This window comes from Taudactylus pleione, unplaced genomic scaffold (genome assembly GCF_031769625.1).
Source record: "Taudactylus pleione unplaced genomic scaffold, aTauple2 ptg001346l, whole genome shotgun sequence".
NCBI lineage: Eukaryota > Metazoa > Chordata > Amphibia > Anura > Myobatrachidae > Taudactylus > Taudactylus pleione.
In genome coordinates, this window is record NW_028285746.1 from 613,885 (window position 1) to 634,881 (window position 20,997).

General features: G+C 42.8%; 1 protein-coding gene across 1 annotated transcript in view; it reads left to right on the top strand.

Annotated features, from left to right (window-relative positions):
- Positions 1-20,997, top strand: part of LOC148443036 (solute carrier family 15 member 1-like) — a 160,415-nt gene that overhangs the window by 67,768 nt on the left and 71,650 nt on the right. The window contains exons 9-10 of the mRNA XM_088463341.1: positions 13,866-13,965; positions 14,071-14,161. Of these exons, the coding sequence (XP_088319467.1) occupies positions 13,866-13,965; positions 14,071-14,161 (191 nt within the window). The remainder of the gene's footprint in view (positions 1-13,865; positions 13,966-14,070; positions 14,162-20,997) is intronic.

Below are 20,997 nucleotides of genomic sequence, written 5' to 3' on the forward strand. Positions count from 1 at the left end.
CAGGTAATCAGAACAATATAACCCACATTGTCACCCAATTGGCTGTATTTTTCCCATTAATTGTTAACTGGAGTAAAATCTTCACGATTAAACAGAAAGAGAGTGAGTCTGCAGCTGTTTATTTTACCAGAGTGCTGCAGACTATTACCCAATACACAGGTATAGAGGACATAAAAGATAACACCCATCACATTGACATAACAATCACAGTGCTTATGGATGGTTTTAAAGACCCTCTAAAGGCTAGGGTTCAGACCTCACTTCCTGGGTGGAGGGGAGTTACAGTGGACACACTCAGGGAATCTGCAATTGAACATGATAAAAACATCTTTAAGAAAGGAGAAATGCAGAGCGAGAAACTAATGGCTGTTAGTATTCAAGCTCTGGAAGTAATGCAAATACCACCGCAGCATTCTTAACACACAACCACAATACACTCTTCCCACACCACCTCCAAACCCGCATTCCACAATCTTTCCTCATTTCACAACCCACACAACAACAACCCTTCACAGCAGATCAACTACGAAGGTGTTATAGGTGTAACCAGGAGGGCCATATAAGTAAGTTCTGTAAGGCAAAGAAATGGGAAACACCAAACCAGGGAACACTGACATACCCACAAAAGGGGCACCCACAGCAGTCAGGACAATTCCAGCCATCACCTGCTCACATTGCAGCAGTGAATGTTTTGCTGGAAGAAGATAGTCAGCTCTAGGGGTCAGGTCACACCTGTAGTCTACAGTCAGTCAGGTTAACTGGGGATGTTAGAGAAGAACCTGTAATGTTAATTGATGTAGCTGGTACTAAACATTCTTTTCTTGTAGATACAGGGGCAACCAGATCAGTGATAAAATCTCCATCTAATTTATAGGTGACCAGCGAAACAGTACCAGCAATGGGTGTAACAGGTAAAGTGCAACATTATCCTTTAACCAAATCTGCAGAGGTTAGTATCGGTCCATTACATACCAGGCAGCAGTGGCCCCTACTAACCTTCTGGGAAGGGATTTGTTATGTAAAATGGGATGTGTCATTTATTGTACCCCTGATGGTATATTTCTAGATACCCCAGAGAGAGTTGCGCACGAGGTGAGGGATATACTGGACACTCCCCAAAGGTTAATGTTTCACTCTACTGTTTCAGATAAAAATCCATCTCAAGTAGAACAAATGTTATCTCAGATACCAGGGTCCCTCTGGACCAAAGATGAACAGGACACTAGATTGATGGCAAATGTAGCTCCCGTAATGGTAAATCTAAAAAGCGGTAAGCAAGCTCCAAAAATTCCCAAGTACCCGTTAAAACAGGAGGTTTATCCCATAATTGAACGATTATTACACCAGGGAATTTTAGTCCGTACAGCGAATGTAGCCAACAGTCCCATCTTTCCTGTGAAGTAGAGAGGTGGGAGGGGTTATAGGCTGGTACAGGACCTTAGAGGGGTTAATAAGGTAGTAGAGAGCCATTTCCCCATAGTGCCGAATCCAGCTGTCATTCTCATGCAGATCCCACCAAATGCAAACCTAATGCAAACCATTTTACTGTCATTGACCTCTGTTCTGCTTTCTTCTCTGTCCCTCTCCATCCTGACTGTCAGTACCTATTTGCCTTTACATACAGGGGGGTACAATACACATGGACACGATTGCCCCAAGGCTTCATAGACAGCCCCAGTATCTTCACCCTGGCCTTACACGACTGTTTACAATCTTTTCAACCTGCCAATGGATCTGTCCTAATACAATATGTGAATAAACAAGAGAGAGAACCAAGGGTTGTTACCCTTGGTTCTCTCTCTCTTGTTTATTCTCATATAGTATGGTTGTAATAGGGCAGCACCCCCACGTTTAAGAATTTGTCGATATATATGATTTTGGGGCCATTTATACAATATCTTACAATAATTTATGCAGAGTGCAGACATATCCTCTTTCTTCTTTTTGTACGAATCTAATACAATATGTGGATGATTTATTGTTGTGTTCTGATTCGTTTATGTCATGTTTAAATGATACTAAACTTTTATTGCTTCATCTCTCGCAAACAGGACACAAGGTTGCTAAGGACAAACTACAGCCATACTTGGGACATTGCCTAACCCAGGGGTTACGACATCTGACCACTGACAGAATCCAAGCCATACAGACCATGACACTGCCGCAGAACCAACAGCAAATCCATACCTTCTTGGGAATGTGTGGATACTGCAGAATGTGGATCCCAGGTTTTTCTATTTTGGCTTTACCATTACAGGACTTAGGGCCTGATTCAGACCCACTCGCAAGCGGCTGTCCGCTCGCAAGTGGGTCGATGTTGTGCACTGCGCATGCGCACGACGGCGGGAGCTCCGTCGTGCGCATGCGCCAGACGCGACGAGCGAAGGACTTTCCTTCGCTCGTTGTGTCTGAACAAAGGGGGCGTGCTGTCGATGTTGATTGACAGCACGTCCCCTTTGGTGGGCGTGCCGGGGGCGTGCCTCCCTGATGTGGGCATTCCCAAGGGAACGCCTACCATCAGAAGCTGGCCCACTGACATCACTAGTGATGTCAGTGGGAGTGATTTTGGCTCTGATAGAGCCAAAATCACTCCGGGCCTTGCGGTTGAAAAACTCAACCGCAGGCTCCGGCTCGCAGTGTCGATGGTCGCGATGGTCAAGACCATCGCGGCCATCAAACTGCATGCTCGTATAGGCTGTGGGTGGTGACCCACAGCTATACGAGCATCCAGGAGGACGCTCCATAATTATGGAGGGCGGTCCTCATTCAGAGCGTGCGCTCTGCTCAGAGCGCACGGCTCTGAATGAGGGCCTTAGTCTCTTCCTCAAAGCCTGATCATGTCATACACACAGATGAAACAGAGAAGGCTTTCCTTAACCTTAAGGATAGTCTGAGAAGAGCAACTGCATTGGGAATACCTGAGTATGAAAAACCTTTTGATTTGTACTGTATGGAAGCTAAAGGTTGTGCAGCAGGTGTCCTCACACAAATACATGGTGATGCCAGTAGGCCCGTAACATACTACAGTGCACAATTGGACACTGTGGCAAGATCACTCCCAACGTGTTTAAGAAGTGTAGCAGCAACTGCTCTATTGGTCAGTAAGAGTGAGGATGTAGTATTAGGCCATAATGCTTGCCTATACTCCCCATGCTATATCTGCTTTGTTAAATTCTGCCCAAACCAGACATGTCTCCTCAGCTAGGTTAACGAAATGGGAACTCGCCCTAATAGCACCTGCAAACATCACCATTAAACGGTGCAGTATGTTAAATCCAGCAACGTATTTACCATATGTGCCTCAGGATGCACAAAGGGTGGAGAGAGGTGAGTGGCTGGCGGAAGGTGAGTTCTGCAGGTATATTGATGCACATGATTGTATTGAATATCTGAATCAGACTTTTACTGCAAGACCTGACATACATGATACACTCTTAGAAAATGTAGATGTGACATTTTACATGGATGGGAGTTGTCATAGACAGACTGACACTGGAGAGTTATGTACAGGTTATGCTGTGGTAAATGACGAAGACATCATAGAAGCCGAACCTCTTGGTCCACCTCACTCGCACCCAAGTGGCGGAGCTGGTGGCACTAAGGAGAGCTTGTGAATTAGCAGAAGGCAAATCTGCTAATATCTACACTGACTCTAGGTACGCCTTCGGGGTAGTACATGATTTTGGTGCTCTATGGCATCTGAGAAATTTTATGACAGCAGCAGGCACACCAGTCGCACATTCAAAACATATAAAAGGATTACTGACAGCGATTCAATTGCCGAAGGCAGTGGCCGTAATTAAGTGTAAAGCCCATACATGTGACGATGATCCGCTGTCACTGGGCAACAACAGGGCAGATGAAGCTGCCAAATGGGCAGCAGGGTTAAAAGTGAACATACCAATTAACCAAATGAGGTTTCAAACAATTGACATGCTGAAATTAATTGAGATGCAAAATTCGTGTTCCATTCAGGAAAAGGCAATCTGGAAGTCCAAGGGATGTGGGCAAGAGTCCTCTAGACTCTGGAGAGATGGTAAGCCAGTGGCTCCCAAGGCATACTACCCAAGCCTGGCTGAGGCAGCGAACGGTCTGACTCACTTGGGAAAGTAAGGTATGTGCAAATTGGTGAGAGCATACTGGTGTGCACCGGGTTTTTCTTCCCAAGCGTAAAAGAGAGCAATGTCCTGTTTGACCTGCTTGAGGAAAAACATTGGAAAAACTATCCCTACCGAGCCATCCCACATACCTCCAACCGACGGACCTTTTCAGGTAATACAAATTGATTTCATCCACTTACCACCCTGCAGGAATCTCAAGTATGTATTAGTGTGCACTGATGTGTTTTCTAATTGGGTTGAGGCATACCCAGCTGCCACTAATACTGCTGCGTTTACTGCTAAGAAAATAGTTCAGGAGTTTGTATGCAGATACGGTATCCCGAGAATTATTGAAAGTGATAGGAGTACTCATTTCACAGGTGATGTCTTCCAAAACATGTGTAAGTTGATGGGTATTAATTAGGGATGTGCAGGCTCGGTTCTACTCGGTTCCGTTCGTTTTTTTTTTTCGAATCTTATTGGGCATCAGCTGTCACGAGTTTTGGATAGCCAATAAGATTCGGTAAAAAAAAACGAACGGAACCGAGTAGAACCGAGCCTGCACATCCCTAGTATTAATAGTAGACTTTACACCCCCTACCGACCGCAAGCCAGTGCCAAGGTGGAGAGGATGAACGGTACTATTAAAAATAAATTAAGTAAGATCATGGGGGAAACTAGACTGGGTTGGCCAGAAGCACTACCACTTGTCTTTCATAGTATCAGGACAACTCCTAGACCCCCTCTCAATCTGTCCCCCTTTGAAATACTGTTTGGTAGACAACCTCATTTGATTATAAGTCCGCAGGAAGATTTGAAAAGTAACAACAAGGTTACTGTAAGATATCTTATAACAATGAGTAAACAGTTAAAACAGCAACAGCAGAAACTGAAATTGTTGTCACATGATATGCCTGAAACAAACTGTCATGATGTTGAACCTGGAGAATTTGTTATGATCAGAAATTTCTTGCATTCAGGTTGTTTGACAGATTGGTGGGAAGGTCAGGTATCAAGTGGCAGAGAGACACCTCGGCCCATTCTACTCACTGTAAGAAGGTCAACCAACCGGTGGAGAGACAAGGCGGAATCGAGGCAGATAATGTAGACCTGTCAATTGCGAGTCTGTTCCAGGAAGGTTAAAGGTTACAGTGAGATACCTGAGCTAAAGAAATTTGTAGATCATTGTTTTCAGCAACGGAGTGGTCTGCTGTGGTTATCTTTGTGTTTTCAGAGTTCTCATTATCCTGGGTTGTTTCGGGATCTCTGGTTTCTGTGATGGAGGACAGAGGACGGAGAGGTGAGCTGATGGTGATATCAATGGAGTGGAGTTGGGAGAAGGAGCAATACAGTCACAAGGGCGGTATCTGACCAAACCCAATACAGTAATTGTTAAGAGATCTGCTATGTTGGAAACTCGGAGACAGTATGAAGGTTTATCGTCTGAGGATTATTGTATTTGTGAGTTTTGTGGGTACTTAGTTGATGAGAAGTACATCCAACAGTGCCAACCTAAGTATAACCAGTACTGGGGTGGGTATCCTTTAGAGGATTATCATACTATGGTGGGCAAAGTTTTAAACCAGACTGACTGTTGGGTGTGTTCTCATGTGCCTCAGGGACAGCATAATGTAGGGTTAGTGCCGTTTCCATTAAATGTCTCTGAGGTCTTAGAACTGCAACAAGGGAAAATGCTGGATGGAAAATTTCTAAACACCACACCACCTCATTTTAAACTCCACCAGTACCAAGTAGATAAATCACTTTTATGTTGAACATCACCAACTCCAATAAACCAGGAAGTTGGGAGGTGACTAGGAATAACCAGACAATGACTTTCTCTCTAAGAGCTGATCATGAGCCTATAAATTTTGATCTGTTACGCACAATTAGGTTAAATGGGAGATACTTCTGGTATCAGTACACACTAAGGACCTCATTCAGAGTCGGTCGTTGCAGCCGCACGGTCGTACACCACCGATGTTCGCTAAACTGCGCATGCGTAAAGTTTGCAATGCGCGTGCGCAAACTAGCTGTTACGATCAGAAATTTCTCTCTCCTTGAACACAGCCAGGTCATTAGTTTGAGTGACAGATTGAACCGTTTGTGGGTGGTAACAGGGGAAGGTGCTTGAAAATGGGGGAGTGGAGATCCGAACGCAGGCGTGCCTAATTATGCGAACTGCGTTTTATGGGAGTGCATAATTAACAAAGTAGTGTCATGGCACACGTGACATGGGAGGTTTTTACACTGACTTGATCGTAGTGCTTAAGAGAGGGTATGGTCAACCTTAAGCTCTACGACCAGCTCCTATGGTTCCTGATGCTCGCGATTAATCCTTTTATCCCAGGAAATGACGTGTGTTGTGAACGAGAAGGGGGCGTTATTTAGTCTTACGGCCGCTTCTTACCCTCGGTCGTTCAGCTAACGATCTCATCTTAGGACCGCAACTTGTGATCACTTAATTTGCATATACGGCCCCTTTCCTCTACGACCGTGCAGCCGCAATGACCGACTCTGAATGAGGTCCTAAGTAACATCAAAGAAATGGTTGGCAGAGTACCAGAAGGGTACTGTGCCAGGGTTATACAACCAGAAACGTGTTAGCCAGATTGGAGAACTTGAGATAGGATCATTTGTTAGGGAAATATGTTGGATGATCATGATGCATTCTATTCCTTATGTTCTCCCCGATGATGTATATTTTATACGTGGAAGGAAAGCATATAAGTGGCTCTCTCCAAGTTCTGAAGGTTTGTGTTATCCGAGAAGAGTACTCCCAGAGGTTATGACCCTTACACATGGTGAAATGCTTGGTATTCATAAACACACACCATCACCATATCTTCACACACAGTATGAACATAGACACAAAAGAAATATGATACCTGGTGATGTACATAAAGCCACACAGTTAATTAGTGAAACCACTGGCTTTCAAGTTTTAGTCACATTGGATCCCACCAGGATCGCTCAGGGTACACTAAATTTCAGATATATCCAAGATCTTGCTAAATTAATAGATAATATCACCGAGATGTATGATGACACGTTTAGGTATACAGGTAGGGAGTTACAGGCCTACAAGAAAGAACTGGTGCAACACAGATTAGTATTAAGTTATCTAACAACTGTCACTGGAGGGTATTGTGTGACCTTAGCACCCAATTTGGTGTAAAGTGTTGCACACACATCACAAACGATACTAGCGACCCCAAGGAGTTGATAGACCGGAAGATGGATGAAATTCTGCAGTTAAAATGGGAATTTCAGAAGAACCATAATGCTTCAGTGGCTGAAGTAGAGGAGAAGGTAGAGGAATGGGTTTCTTGGTTGAACCCAGTGAAATGGTTCTCCGGCCTAGGAGAGTGGGTCCAAGAAATAGTTGCTAGCATGGGTAAACTCCTGATCCTTATATTGGTTGTCATCTTAGTAATTGGTTTATGTGTCAAATGTGTTCCTACTGTGTTGAAATGTGGAAAATGTAAAGAACAGATAAATCGAAGGAATGAAATTATGATGGTGGTTAGTAGTAACAATATGAATACTGAGGTAAAAGTAGGACTACATTACAACTCTGAACTAGAATGTACCATGAGATGATGTATAGATTTAGACATGCATGAAATGTATTATGAAATTTTATTTTAAACATCTTAAATAATGTAAGTCCTTATCCCCTCCAAAACTTCCTTTATAGGTTAGATGCATCCCCACATCTTTCCCATGATCTTCCAAGATCCACGGTGTGCGTATAAGGGTAGTTTTATGTCCCCCTTAGAGACACATTATTGATGGTTTAAGAACCACCTTGTGCCATCCCATAATATAACATTAAATAATATGTCATAGTGTAAGCCTAAATTAAATTTAAAAATCAGACTGTGTTAGCATGTTGTTTGCTATCAAAGGGTGGACTGTTGAAGCCGGATAATTGGCTGAGACAGAATCTGTTAAAATTAAAATCTGTACAACGCCATTTTGCGAATGTCAACAAGACGCCATTTTGCGAATGGATGCCCAACGCCATTTTAGCGAATCTCACTCAATATCAGTACATATGGCGATGCTATTATTTAGCATCATGCAATTCCCACGCAATAGAACAATGTTAAAAGTCCTCATTATATAAATAAATACGGAATATGGAAGAGGTGTGAGATATGAAGATAGAGAAAATGCATTAGGAAGATTAATGCGCATTCCCAAAACACCAAGAAGTATAAATAGGAGACAATCAAGACAAAGATATGCTTCATACATATCCAAATCTCCTACTCCTGATTTGGAAAAAAGAAATAAAAAAACACAAGAATCAGAAGTAGGGAATAGAAATTCCCAGAATAGAAGAATTACAATAGACAGATGGCCAAATACAACCATTACAACCAACTCAGAGATTCATCATACACATAATACACATGAAAATCCGTCACCAGTAATGGAGGAAGAAAACTCTGGAAATATCATCAGACCCAAAAAAAGTGAGCCCCCTTTTCGCGGAGAAAGGAAGGACAAAAAAAGAAGATAACTAAAATTAACATCAAATCCAATAACATGACACATCACCATACCAAAAGGACCAGAGGAACAAGAGATGGTAAACCCAAAAATAAGAATAAGAAAAAGAAAACAGAAATAAAGGAGACAATTACCTGTACCAATATTACAAGAGAAGACAAACAAATAATCTACAACTTAAGCTCAAGAATTTTAACATAGACGGAAGAAAATATATTGAAGAAGGGTCTCATATTCGCTCCCACTACATCCCACAATGAATTTAATAAATTCATCGACCTACAAAAATATGTTAGAAAAATTTAATTGAAACATTTTTTTGAAATACAAAGATTGAACAAGGCTAACGAAGAACCAAATACCGAGATTTTAGAAGAAGAAGATGAAGTGCAACCAACAAATTTTAGAAAAGCTTCCAATTTTTATCCAGCTCATATAAAAGGAAATTTCATAGAAACTTTCCAAAAACTCATTATAGGCGATCTCAAAACCATAAACAAGAAAAAAAACACGCATTCAAAATACAACTAAAAAAGAACGAGAGGCAATTAAGTCCTTGAAGGATGATAAGAATATAATCATCAAACCATGCGATAAGGGAGGGGGGATCGCAATCCTCAACAAAGAGGACTACATAAATGAAATTTTGCGGCAGTTATCAGACAATAGTACCTATCAAAAACTGAAAACTGATCCATCCCTACGTATTAAAACGAATTATCAAAAATTTGTCAAAAAGCATCTAGACACTGGAGCGATCTCCAAGGAAGAATATGGTTTTATAAACATTGAAGATCCAATGACCCCCACCATCTACATACTGCCCAAAATCCATAAAAGTACAATGACACCACCTGGAAGACCTATCATTGCAGGAACGGGAAGCCTCACCTCTAATTTGTCTGCATTCATTGATCATCTGCTTCAACCTTTAGTGACTAAAACTCCATCTTATCTCAAAGATACATTAGATACCATCAAGAAACTACAGCAAATAACTTGGGATGAAGATATGTTTCTAATTACGTCTAATGACGTCACTTTCCTATATACTATCATTGCACATAATCTGGGAATAGAGGCCATCTCCCATTATCTAAATGAAACAGATCATGATAAGGAAAAGAAAACATTAAAGAATCAATTAAATTTATTTTGGAAAATAATTTATTTTTCTTTAATGGAGAATATTTTTTACAAAAATGCGGGCCTGCTATGGGCACATGCTTTGCACCCAGCTATGCCAACTTATTCATGGCGTACTGGGAACAGAATGAGATCTATTCAAAAGAAGTTTATAACAACCATCTAGTGACCTGGAATCTTTACATCGACGATATTCTTTCCATTGGAAAGGCCCTGAAGAAACTTTGAACAAATTCTGTGAACAAATCAATAACAATAACTTAAATATACAGCTCACATTCAACATAAGCAAGAACGAAGTTAATTTTTTGGATCTATCCATTTACATCAAAGAAAACAGGATACACACAAAAACTTTCCATAAACCTACAGATACCTACAATTATATTCCTAAAAACAGTGAACATCATGAAAGATGGCTCAACGGTGTCCCCAAAGGACAATTCACAAGAATAAGAAGAAATTGTAGTGAGGACAATATGTGTAAAACACAAATTAATGAATCGAAGGAGGAATTTACAAAACAATGTTATAAAGAACATTTGTGTGCAAATACCACCTTGCACACAGAGAGATCTAATTTCTTGGAAACTAAACCAACTAAAAGAAAATAAAAAAACTTTCAATGGTCATTTAAAACTGGATACGACTCAGATCATAAAAAGATAGAATCCATCATTATAAAACATTGGCATCTACTAAAAGAAGACCCCATCCTGAAAACTATAATTCCTGCAAGACCACAGTTCATATATAAAAGAGCGCCTAATCTCAAGAACCATCTAGTTAGGAGCGCTTTAGACACCAAATCCTCAAACCCAATCCGAACCAAAGGCTTCCATCGATGTGGACTATGTATAGCCTGCAAACAAGTGAAGAGTACCACTTCAAAATATACAGCAATAGAGGTTAATAATTAAAAAATTTAAATCAAAGATTTCATAACCTGCAATTCAACCAATGTAATTTACTTGGTGGTTTGTTCATGCAATAAACCATATATTGGAAGAACATCAAGACCACTTAAAACAAGGATAGGAGAACACCTCCGGAATATCAAAAAAGGGGTGACGACCCATAATCTGTCTGACCATTTTCGCATCCACCACCAATGTTCTATAAATCATATTGAATACTTCATAGGGCTCAAACATATCAAACCCACCTGGCGATATAGGAATGTAGAAAAAAATTTAGCCCGGACAGAGATGAAAACTATCTACAACTTACAAACCTTGGCCCCTAAAGGCCTTAATGCGGATTTTGAGATTAAATGGTTTTTGTGATTTTACCTTATTGTTCTCTCATTCTTTGGTAAATTTATCTCACCATCTAATCCATCATTTTTTCTTATGAGGTACAAAATATAAAGAAACAACTATCAAATTGTTTGGAACTTCAACGCAATCAAAACTGTAACAACCCATGAGATGCACCATCCAAAGAGAAAAGAGAAGACATTAACATCCTCCTCACCCTACATCAAGTTATAGTTTGGAGTGATATTTTACCAAGAAAACATTTTAAAGAAAGAAGATTTTTTCTTAACAGAAACTTCCTTGAAAACAGCAATCATAAATATTGGAAAAAACAAGGTAAAGGAAGAAAGAAGGAAAAGAAGAAGAAAAGGAAGAGAAAGGAGAAAGGAAAAGAGGAGAGAAAGAAAAAGAAAAAAAAGAAAAAAGAAGGAAGGGAAAAGAGAGAAGAAAAAAAAAAAAGAAAAAGAAAAAAAACACCACAACAAGATGGCTGCCAGAGTCCATAGAGCCAATACTAAATGGACTACACCAATATGATCGCTCTGTGTATCCACAAAAGAGACTTCTCAAAATGGTGCCTATAGACTTTTCCTATATTAAATGCCCCACACCAAAATGGCTGTCTGAATATTTCCGGTAGATGATGACATCACTTCCGCACATCATGGTACTTTTTTTTTTTACAAAAAACTTCCCTGAAAACAGCCATCATAGATATTGAACTGACCTCTGAACACACCCATTTCATCAGACACACTGCTATAAAAGGGACTCCAGGCACAGAGGTAGCAGCAGCCTTGAAAAAGAGACTATACGTCTCGAAACGCATCGGCGACCTGCGCCTGTGACAACCTCCGGATTCCAAAACTGCAAAGGACTTCCTCCCTGAATGGGGACATGCGATTGGAGCCACTGCAGGGCAACCTGGGATCCTGCAGCCAACCCCCGCTGGCTCCCCACTCCGTGTCGGGTAGGATTTTCCTCAATTCATGAACAAATCCATTCATTTATAATGGCATTTTAACTTCAATTATTTTATTTACATTGAGAAATTTTTCATTTATTTTATTTTTTAATTTGGGTTTTGTGAATTCCAATTCCTCCATGTGGGATTATTCAATGCACTGCTACAATTTTATATGAACAGTATCGAATATACTTTCAATTTGTGAAAAATCGTGTTTCTAATATGCATATGTTGTATGTTTATTCTTTTTATCAATAAATGTATTTATTTGAGATTTATCCGAGACCTCTTGGGTCCATTAGTCGTTAGCATCCTAATTAGCGCCTAACCAGGACAAATACTCCCTTTTTTCCACATATTCTGACCAGTTTCCACTAGGGGAAACTTTTTGTCCACACGGCTTGCTTACAATAGGGAGCGCCCAGTTTCACTTTTAAAACCTTCACTTTTAAAACCTTCTTTCCATATAAATCAATACATTTACTAAAACATATAATATGAACAACCCTGCAAAACACATACCACGGTGTACTTCACAAACACGTAGACGCACAACGCTAACTAGCGTGTTTTCTTAATATACTTACACACTGCACACTTACATAAAAAGGTTCCCTAGCATTAAGGTTAATATCCAAGGTTTTACTCATTATTATGTAATAAAGTGACTGTATTTAAGATCTCAGGTTTAGTACATGATAAGCAGACCGTGTTTGGTGCTATTCTAAACCACTGTTTATTTGCAGATCTCCGGTTCCATCGGCAGGGAGATCGCAACATGTGTCTACAAGTTATGGATCATAGAGAGTTAGGCATTGAAATGTACTCTGTGATGTTATGTTTATTAGCCAAGTTAGACTTGTTCTTTGGTGGGAAAACGGACACAAAGAGCTGCTGGAGGCTGGATTATTACAATACAAACTGACCTATGAACTATATCGTAACAGAAGAACCAGGAATAAGAACCAATGGGATTATGCCAACTTGTTCTATTGTATTGCCTATCTCTGCAAAGGTATATATGCAAGCACCCTGGATCTGGTAGTTAGTCAAATTTCTTTTCTGTTGACGGAGGTTTCATAGTTGATGTCGGGGATCTGGATCCAGAGCGCATGCGTATGTATTCAACTGTACCTTGTGATTGTATAATTTGTTTGTGCTAATTGTATTTAGATCACAGCGTGTAACTATCTGATTTTTGGTGAATAATATCTTTTTGTGCTTTGGAACCACAATCCAAGTCTGGAAAGCAATTATTTCTTGTGCGACTTATAACGCTAAATAGCAACATTTAGGGTGTATAGATAGGTAGGAATTCATAGATGGTATAGTCATTAAGTGCACTAAAGTGATCTGAAGTCACAATTTCTATGTTTTATTGTTGGGATTAATGGTACTGCCTGGTAAAGTAGCCATTACTATCACTATAGTTGTGTGTTTTTTTCTATTACTTGGTATATTTGTAACTGCAGCCAAATAGTACATAGTGGTTTTATTACTAATTATCTGATAAAGTTATCTATAGCCTAAAACATTAAACCAGTTTCACTGAATTAATAAAAGCAAGACCCATTTAAAAGCACAATATATCTGCACACACAGAAATTTCAAATAAAAAAGACAGAGAGTAGATGTGAACTTGAATCATTAACACTGACAATAGAACTATGATGTTTTTAAACACATTAATATGTTGGTGGGATTTGATCAATGATTATACTGTATAGATAATACCATTGTGAACGTATAAGTGCACTTTCTAGTTTCTATTCCATTTTCTGTTTCTGGTTTATCTTAGTTGTATCTTCTTGTATTTTGGGATGGGAAGCTATTTTGTATATGAGGTACAGAAAGAATCCCCCTTTTTTACAGTGGGCTATCAATGGTTGGTCTGGTCCTGATTGCTATTGGAACGGGAGGAATTAAACCTTGTGTAGCAGCCTTTGGTGGAGATCAGTTTGAGGAAAGCCAGGTACATGCAAATTAGTGATAATGCATCATCTGTAGACATTTATGTACTGGTGCTAAAGTGTTTCATTCATTTTTGTTTTCTGATTTTATTTGTATTTTTGAGCAGGATAAACAGAGGAGTAGGTTCTTCTCCATCTTATATTTGTCACTCAATGCTGGAAGCCTGCTGTCCACTATTATAACTCCTATTCTCAGAGGCAAGTATTATTATTATTATTATTACCATTTATTTATATGGCGCCACAAGTGTTCCGCAGCGCCTTACAAAGTACATAAACAAATAAGTGACCAGTGACTTACAGTACAATACAGAACAAGGACATGGATAATATACATTGCTACATTAGTGAGCATAACACCCAAATAGCAACAGAACATAAGCAACCAAGTGTTAGGTGCCCTAGTGGGGAGTAAGGAGTAGATGAAAGTAAAGTAAGAGAAGCACAAGAGGGTAGAGGGCCCTGCTCATAAGAGCTTCCATTCTAAAGTATACAATCTCTACTAGGCCATGCTATGAAGAATGCTCATTGTCTGTCCTATGACAGATTTAATAATATAAAGGACAGCAAATCATCTGGTGAATTACTCTTTTTTATTTTATTTTAATAATTTGGTAGTTATACACTCTCATTTCTAACACCATGTCTACAGTAACTACACAGTGACTATGGGGCATCACCCACGCACGCAGGGGGGTTTCCGAGTACCTAGAAACCCCCCCTGCCCGCCACTCCATCGCAGCCCAGCTTAACAATATTTTTTTTTTTGTTTAAAACATGTGAGTCGGCAACTGTCCCTGGCTGAGCTGCCTGTAGGGGGAGCTGCAGCGCTTGCGCACAGCTCCTCCCGGGCAGTTCCCATAGGGCACAGCACACCAGCAGCATTGTTGGAGGCTGAGTCATCGGAGCCTGCTGCGTGACAGTGACCAGCGCTCTCTCCCAGAGCCGCACCACAGGTGGGTGTAATGTTTTACATGTGGGGGGAGGGTGATCTTTGTCAGTGTGCCATTCTGTGTGTGTACAGGCTTTGTCAGTGTGTGTCAGTCTCTGTGTGTGTACAGGCTTTGTCAGTGTGTGTCAGTCTCTGTGTGTGTGTATAGGCTTTGTCAGTGTGTGTCAGTCTCTGTGTGTGTATAGGCTTTGTCAGTGTGTGTGTCAGTCTCTGTGTGTGTGTGTGTGTGTGTATAGGCTTTGTCAGTGTGTGTGTCAGTCTGTGTGTGTGTGTGTGTGTGTATAGGCTTTGTCAGTGTGTGTGTCAGTCTGTGTGAGTGTGTGTGCGTATAGGCGTTGTCAATTCAATTTAAGGCAAAATCATTATTCATTTACTTGTTTCTTTGTAGTGTGTGTATAGGCTTTGTCAGTGCAGTGTTTGTCAATGTGTGTGTGTGTCAGTCTCTGTGTGTGTGTATAGGCTTTGTCAGTGCAGTGTCTGTCAGTGTGTGTGTGTGTCTAGGCTTTGTCAGTGTATATGTGTGTCAGTGTGTGTGTGTATATGAAGATGGGCAGTAGAACTGCGCTCTTGTTGACCAGGGGGTGGTGTGTTGTGGTTTCGGGGTGCTGCACCTTTGTGTGGGAGTACCTTTCCCGCACTGAAAACGTATGGGGGTAGGGGGGGTAAGGTGCGCTCTTCCTGCTAGTACTGGTGATGACTTGTGCGTGTTTGTGAGTGGTGTTAATTAGAATATTTCTTCTGGTGGTGGTGATGTTTTGGGAGTGAGGAGGGTGTGATTGGGTATGGAGTGTAGTTTGGAGTAATGTGAAAAGGGGAATGGAATAGGATCAAAATGAGGCCAGCGAGACACAGTAATTTTGGGCAAAATCTTTTATTGAGTAGTCACAATGCTGCTCTGTTAAGATCCCGGGCAGGTGGGTGGGGTTCAGTGATGAGTGGTGATGAGACTGGGGAGGTAGGTGGACCCTTTTAGGGGGCTCCTTCCCGTGCGGTTCAGTGACCTTGCACGTCACCCCTGCTGGACCTATGGTCGACAGTCTAGGAAGTCTCGGAGGGTGGGGGGATTTGCAGAGTGGGTTGGAACACCTGTGCGGCGTCCCGCGTGTTGGTGTGAGTCTTGGCAGTACTTACCTACCGGTAGGTTTTTTGTTGTGGTGATGTTGGTCGACGTTGCGGCCGTTGCAGATTGGTTGGAAGCTGCAGGTTTGTTGGTGAGCTGGATCAGCGTGTTGCTGGTGTGCTGCAAGTGCACAGCTGTTCTGATTGGTCTGCGGAGGTCAGCGACCGTAGTATGCAGCTGAAATTGTCTCTTGGTCGTGCCGCTGGTGGTGCGGAGCCAGAGGTGTGGATGGGTGAGCTGCTGGGAGGCTGGGTTGCAGCGTGTGTGCTGGGACCACCCCTGGGGGGTGGTCTGCCCGGGATACTGATTCAAAAAAAGCCAGGGAGGAGGGGGGATGTGGAAAGTGTGACCGGGATGGAGCTGGTCACTGGCGATGTTGGCTGGGTGGACTTGCGGCTGGATGTGCGGGATGCTCTTATCACTGACGGTCCCTCGTGGAAATGGGGATCGACGGTGGAGACACCCCTGGCCAGGAGTGAGTTGCTGAGCACGCCTGGGAGCAGGGGGGGAGAGGGGCTGGTCCGGGGTGGAGCCGGTCACTGGAGGTGTGAGCGGTGCGGACCAGCAGGCGGGTGGGCTGAGAGCTTTCTGCACTGGTGGTCCCTGGTGGGGATGGGGATCTTTAGTGGAGGTCAGCCTGGATCGGTGTCGGGTTTGATGTGAGGGTCTCCAACGCGTTTCGGCACAGGTGCCTTCTTCAAGGAGGCACCTGTGCCGAAACGCGTTGGAGACCCTCACATCAAACCCGACACCGATCCAGGCTGACTCCACTAAAGATCCCCATCCCCACCAAAAAAAAGCTCTCAGCCCACCCGCCTGCTGGTCCGCACCGCTCACACCTCCAGTGACCGGCTCCACCCCGGACCAGCCCCTCTCCCCCCCTGCTCCCAGGCATGCTCAGCAACTCACTCCTGGCCAGGGGTGTCTCCACCGTCGATCCCCATTTCCACGAGGGACCGTCAGTGATAAGAGCATCCCGCACATCCAGCCGCAAGTCCGCCCAGCCAACATCGCCAGTGACCAGCTCCATCCCGGTCACACTTTCCACATCCCCCTCCTCCCTGGCTTTTTTTGAATCAGTATCCCGGGCAGACCACCCCACAGGGGTGGTCCCAGCACACACGCTGCAACCCAGCCTCCCAGCAGCTCACCCATCCACACCTCTGGCTCCGCACCACCAGCGGCACGACCAAGAGACAATTTCAGCTGCATACTACGGTCGCTGACCTCCGCAGACCAATCAGAACAGCTGTGCACTTGCAGCACACCAGCAACACGCTGATCCAGCTCACCAACAAACCTGCAGCTTCCAACCAATCTGCAACGGCCGCAACGTCGACCTACATCACCACAACAAAAAACCTACCGGTAGGTAAGTACTGCCAAGACTCACACCAACACGCGGGACGCCGCACAGGTGTTCCAACCCACTCTGCAAATCCCCCCACCCCCCGAGACTTCCTAGACTGTCGACCATAGGTCCAGCAGGGGTGACGTGCAAGGTCACTGAACCGCACGGGAAGGAGCCCCCTAAAAGGGTCCACCTACCTCCCCAGTCTCATCACCACTCATCACTGAACCCCACCCACCTGCCCGGGATCTTAACAGAGCAGCATTGTGACTACTCAATAAAAGATTTTGCCCAAAATTACTGTGTCTCGCTGGCCTCATTTTGATCCTATTCCATTCCCCTTTTCACATTACTCCAAACTACACTCCATACCCAATCACACCCTCCTCACTCCCAAAACATCACCACCACCAGAAGAAATATTCTAATTAACACCACTCACAAACACGCACAAGTCATCACCAGTACTAGCAGGAAGAGCGCACCTTACCCCCCCTACCCCCATGTGTGTGTATATGCTTTGTCAGTGCAGTGTGTGTATAGGCTTTGTCAGTGCAGTGTGTGTGCTAGTCTGTCTGTGTCAGTGTGTGCGTCTATATGTCACTGTGTATGTTTGCGGTGCCGCCTTTTTATTTCTTCAAGGAGCTGAAAAGCTCCATATAAATATTGTCAAGTAGACTCCAAATAAAAAAGTTCAACACACGGGGTGCAGATCCTAAGAACTAAGCAGACCACTCAGTCTTGAACATACAATCACATACAGGCAGCGCTCCTCAGGTACTCAATAATCCAAGTTTGTTAATCCATTACTGTGCAACGTTTCAGATGCAATTATTACATATTTCGTCAAGGCATTGATGAAATATGTAATAAATTAATCTGAAACGTTGCACAGTAATGGATTAACAAACTTGGATTATTGAGTATTGATGATTGAGTACCCGAGGAGTGCTGCCTGTATGTGGTTAGATTTTTTGCCATTGGTTTTGTAACCAAGCATTGGAAACCCCCCTTTCAAAATCCTGCGTTTGCCACTGGGCATATATAGTAAAGTAAATTTGCAGATACCTGCAAATATTATGGATCCCTGGGATTTAAGAAGGAGGAACCAATGATGAGATCTCCAATATCTACCGCAGTCCTGCCATTTCTGACAGCAAAGCAGCCCCCATAAGAATCTATGGGGGCTGTTAAAATGTCTGATTACCAATCCGGCTCTGGCCACTAACAACATAGGAAGATAGCACTAGCCTATAGGCTACTATAGTGATTCCTTTCAAATCCTTTCCGACAGCGACGCATGAGCAGTACGCGCTCTGCCCCCAAATCAGGAAGCGAGTGAGAGAACAAGCTACTGTATCACTCATTACCAGTAAGGGCTCTTATCGAAGCCTGTGTCCCGGCAAGAGATTTGCGTTAAATTCCTGTGAAAATGTTAATTTTCACATTATGAATTTAAGCATAAATAGCTTATCACATTCACATTAAAAATGTGGATTGTGACAAATAGGGCTATATATATGTTCATTACTATTTGCATCCTACCCTTCCTCTACACAATTAAAATAAATAGTTTGCCACTTCTGCAAAAAAAAAAACAACCAAACAAATCAATCAATATAAAAAAGTTAAGTAATCAGTCAATGAGATCTGATAATAGATTCCTGCAGAAAACTGTATCAGATCAGCACATTTAGGCCCTCATTCAGAGCCGCTCGTTAGCAGCAGTACGCTCGTAGTGTTCCGATGTTGTGCAACCACGCATGCGCCGGTGTTACACAGCGCATGTGCGGACGGCTGATTGCAATCTTTTTTTAAGTCGTTCGTCGAATAGTGAACAGGAAGTGACATGTCAAATGTGATTGACAGAACAGGCCGTTTTTGGGCGGTGATGGGGGTGGAGATGGGAAAACGCAGGCGTGTCGAGGCATTTTGTGGGCGTCCCTAAATTATCTCATGCGAACGGCAAATGTGATCGGAACGAGTCATACGTCACTGTCTGATCCACTTTCCATTCAAACTGCTCGCACAGCTTGTGGTCTGGTATACTCTACCACAATGTCGATGGTCTCGTCCCCCTCCCCGTGCCTCTTCGATGTTTCATCGATGTTTCAATTTTAGCAAGAAAAGCAATCAACTTTGATTACAAAACTTGCTTGGAATAAGTTTAGCAACTAGTTTTTTTTATGTAGCACAAAACCGTATGCAGGTGAAATACTCAACTGCTAATTTCAGGATTAGACAATCAATTAGCGTACCATTTTTTTTTTGGTATTTTATTTTTGACTTTTTATTTTGGTTTTCTGTTATTGCAACAATATTGTCATCATGTTTGTGTTTTTGCCACATTTTTAATGTTCCCGGAAATTTCACATCCATTTTTTTATGGTAAAGTGTTCCTTTAAACTCCTAAATGGTTTTTAACCCTTTGGAATCTGTTGTTTTTGTTTTTGTTTTTTTGGGGGGCCGGGATTACCTAAAAACCATTTTTAGAATATTGTCACAATACAATGGAGAAGATTTTGAATGTTTTTAATTTTTTACACACATTTTTTGTTTCACAAGGCCATTTGCCAGTTTGCAGGTCTGGATAACGTCAAAAAAAATGACATAATTAAAAAAAAAACAAGAGTGGCATTTGGCCAAAATAAAATAACACACATTAAAAACAATTCACAAGAAAGGAGAGGGAAGTTTTGGCCCTTACGGAATATGGGCCAAGCACAGAAGGATTGTGGGAAAATTAGCCAGTGCTGTCATCGCTTTTTGCCCCGTTTGGCTGGGGTAGGGTGGGAGCCTGACCGGGTCCGGGATGTCCTTTGGCTGGCCTGTCCAGAGGCAGATGTTGGGGCCTTTGGACTAGGCAGAGGGCTAGGCACATTTGGAGGGATGGCTGTTGTTGTGCCAGAGGTGGAGGATCCTGATGTTCCGGCAGGAAGGGAGGCCGGCTCCACCATGTGCTGGCGAACGAGCTGCTCCAGGGCATTGGCAATTCGGATGTTGGCCCTTGTATTTTCCGCCAGGGCCTGACCAATGGTCACGTTGGCCGCAGCATTTTGCTCCATGGCCTCCGCCACCCGTAGCAGACTGGCGTCCATCCTCAGCAGAATCTCCGTGTGGTGATCCGATTTAAAATTGAGATCCGTGAGGAGGGCCACTGCCTGCGAGGGGGATTGCTCTGGACTGGCTTCTGCAGGGTCCCCAGCCGGATCTACTGCTTCCTCCCCTGCAGAGCCAGCAGAAATTCTGCGGCCAAGGCTCCCCTCTGGAGCAGACTCATCCGCCTGTGTCTCTGTAAATGAGAAAAGAGGAACATTACAATCTACATATTGTCACAAGCACATTTCTGAGTTGGTAACATAACAACATTTACCTGGGTCAACATGAGGAGCCGCAAGGTCTGGCATGTCCGTATCCATGTTGGACACGCCAAACACCTCCTCATACTGCACACACCCCTGTGCCAGCTCTTCCAAGTCATTCAGCTCCAATGACACAGGGGTGGGACCCCCACCTGTCCCCCTTGCATGCCTAGCCCTCTCTGCCAGTTTTTGTTTCAGCCGATATTTATAATCGGTCCATCTGTGGGTGAAAAAAAAGCATTATTCCTG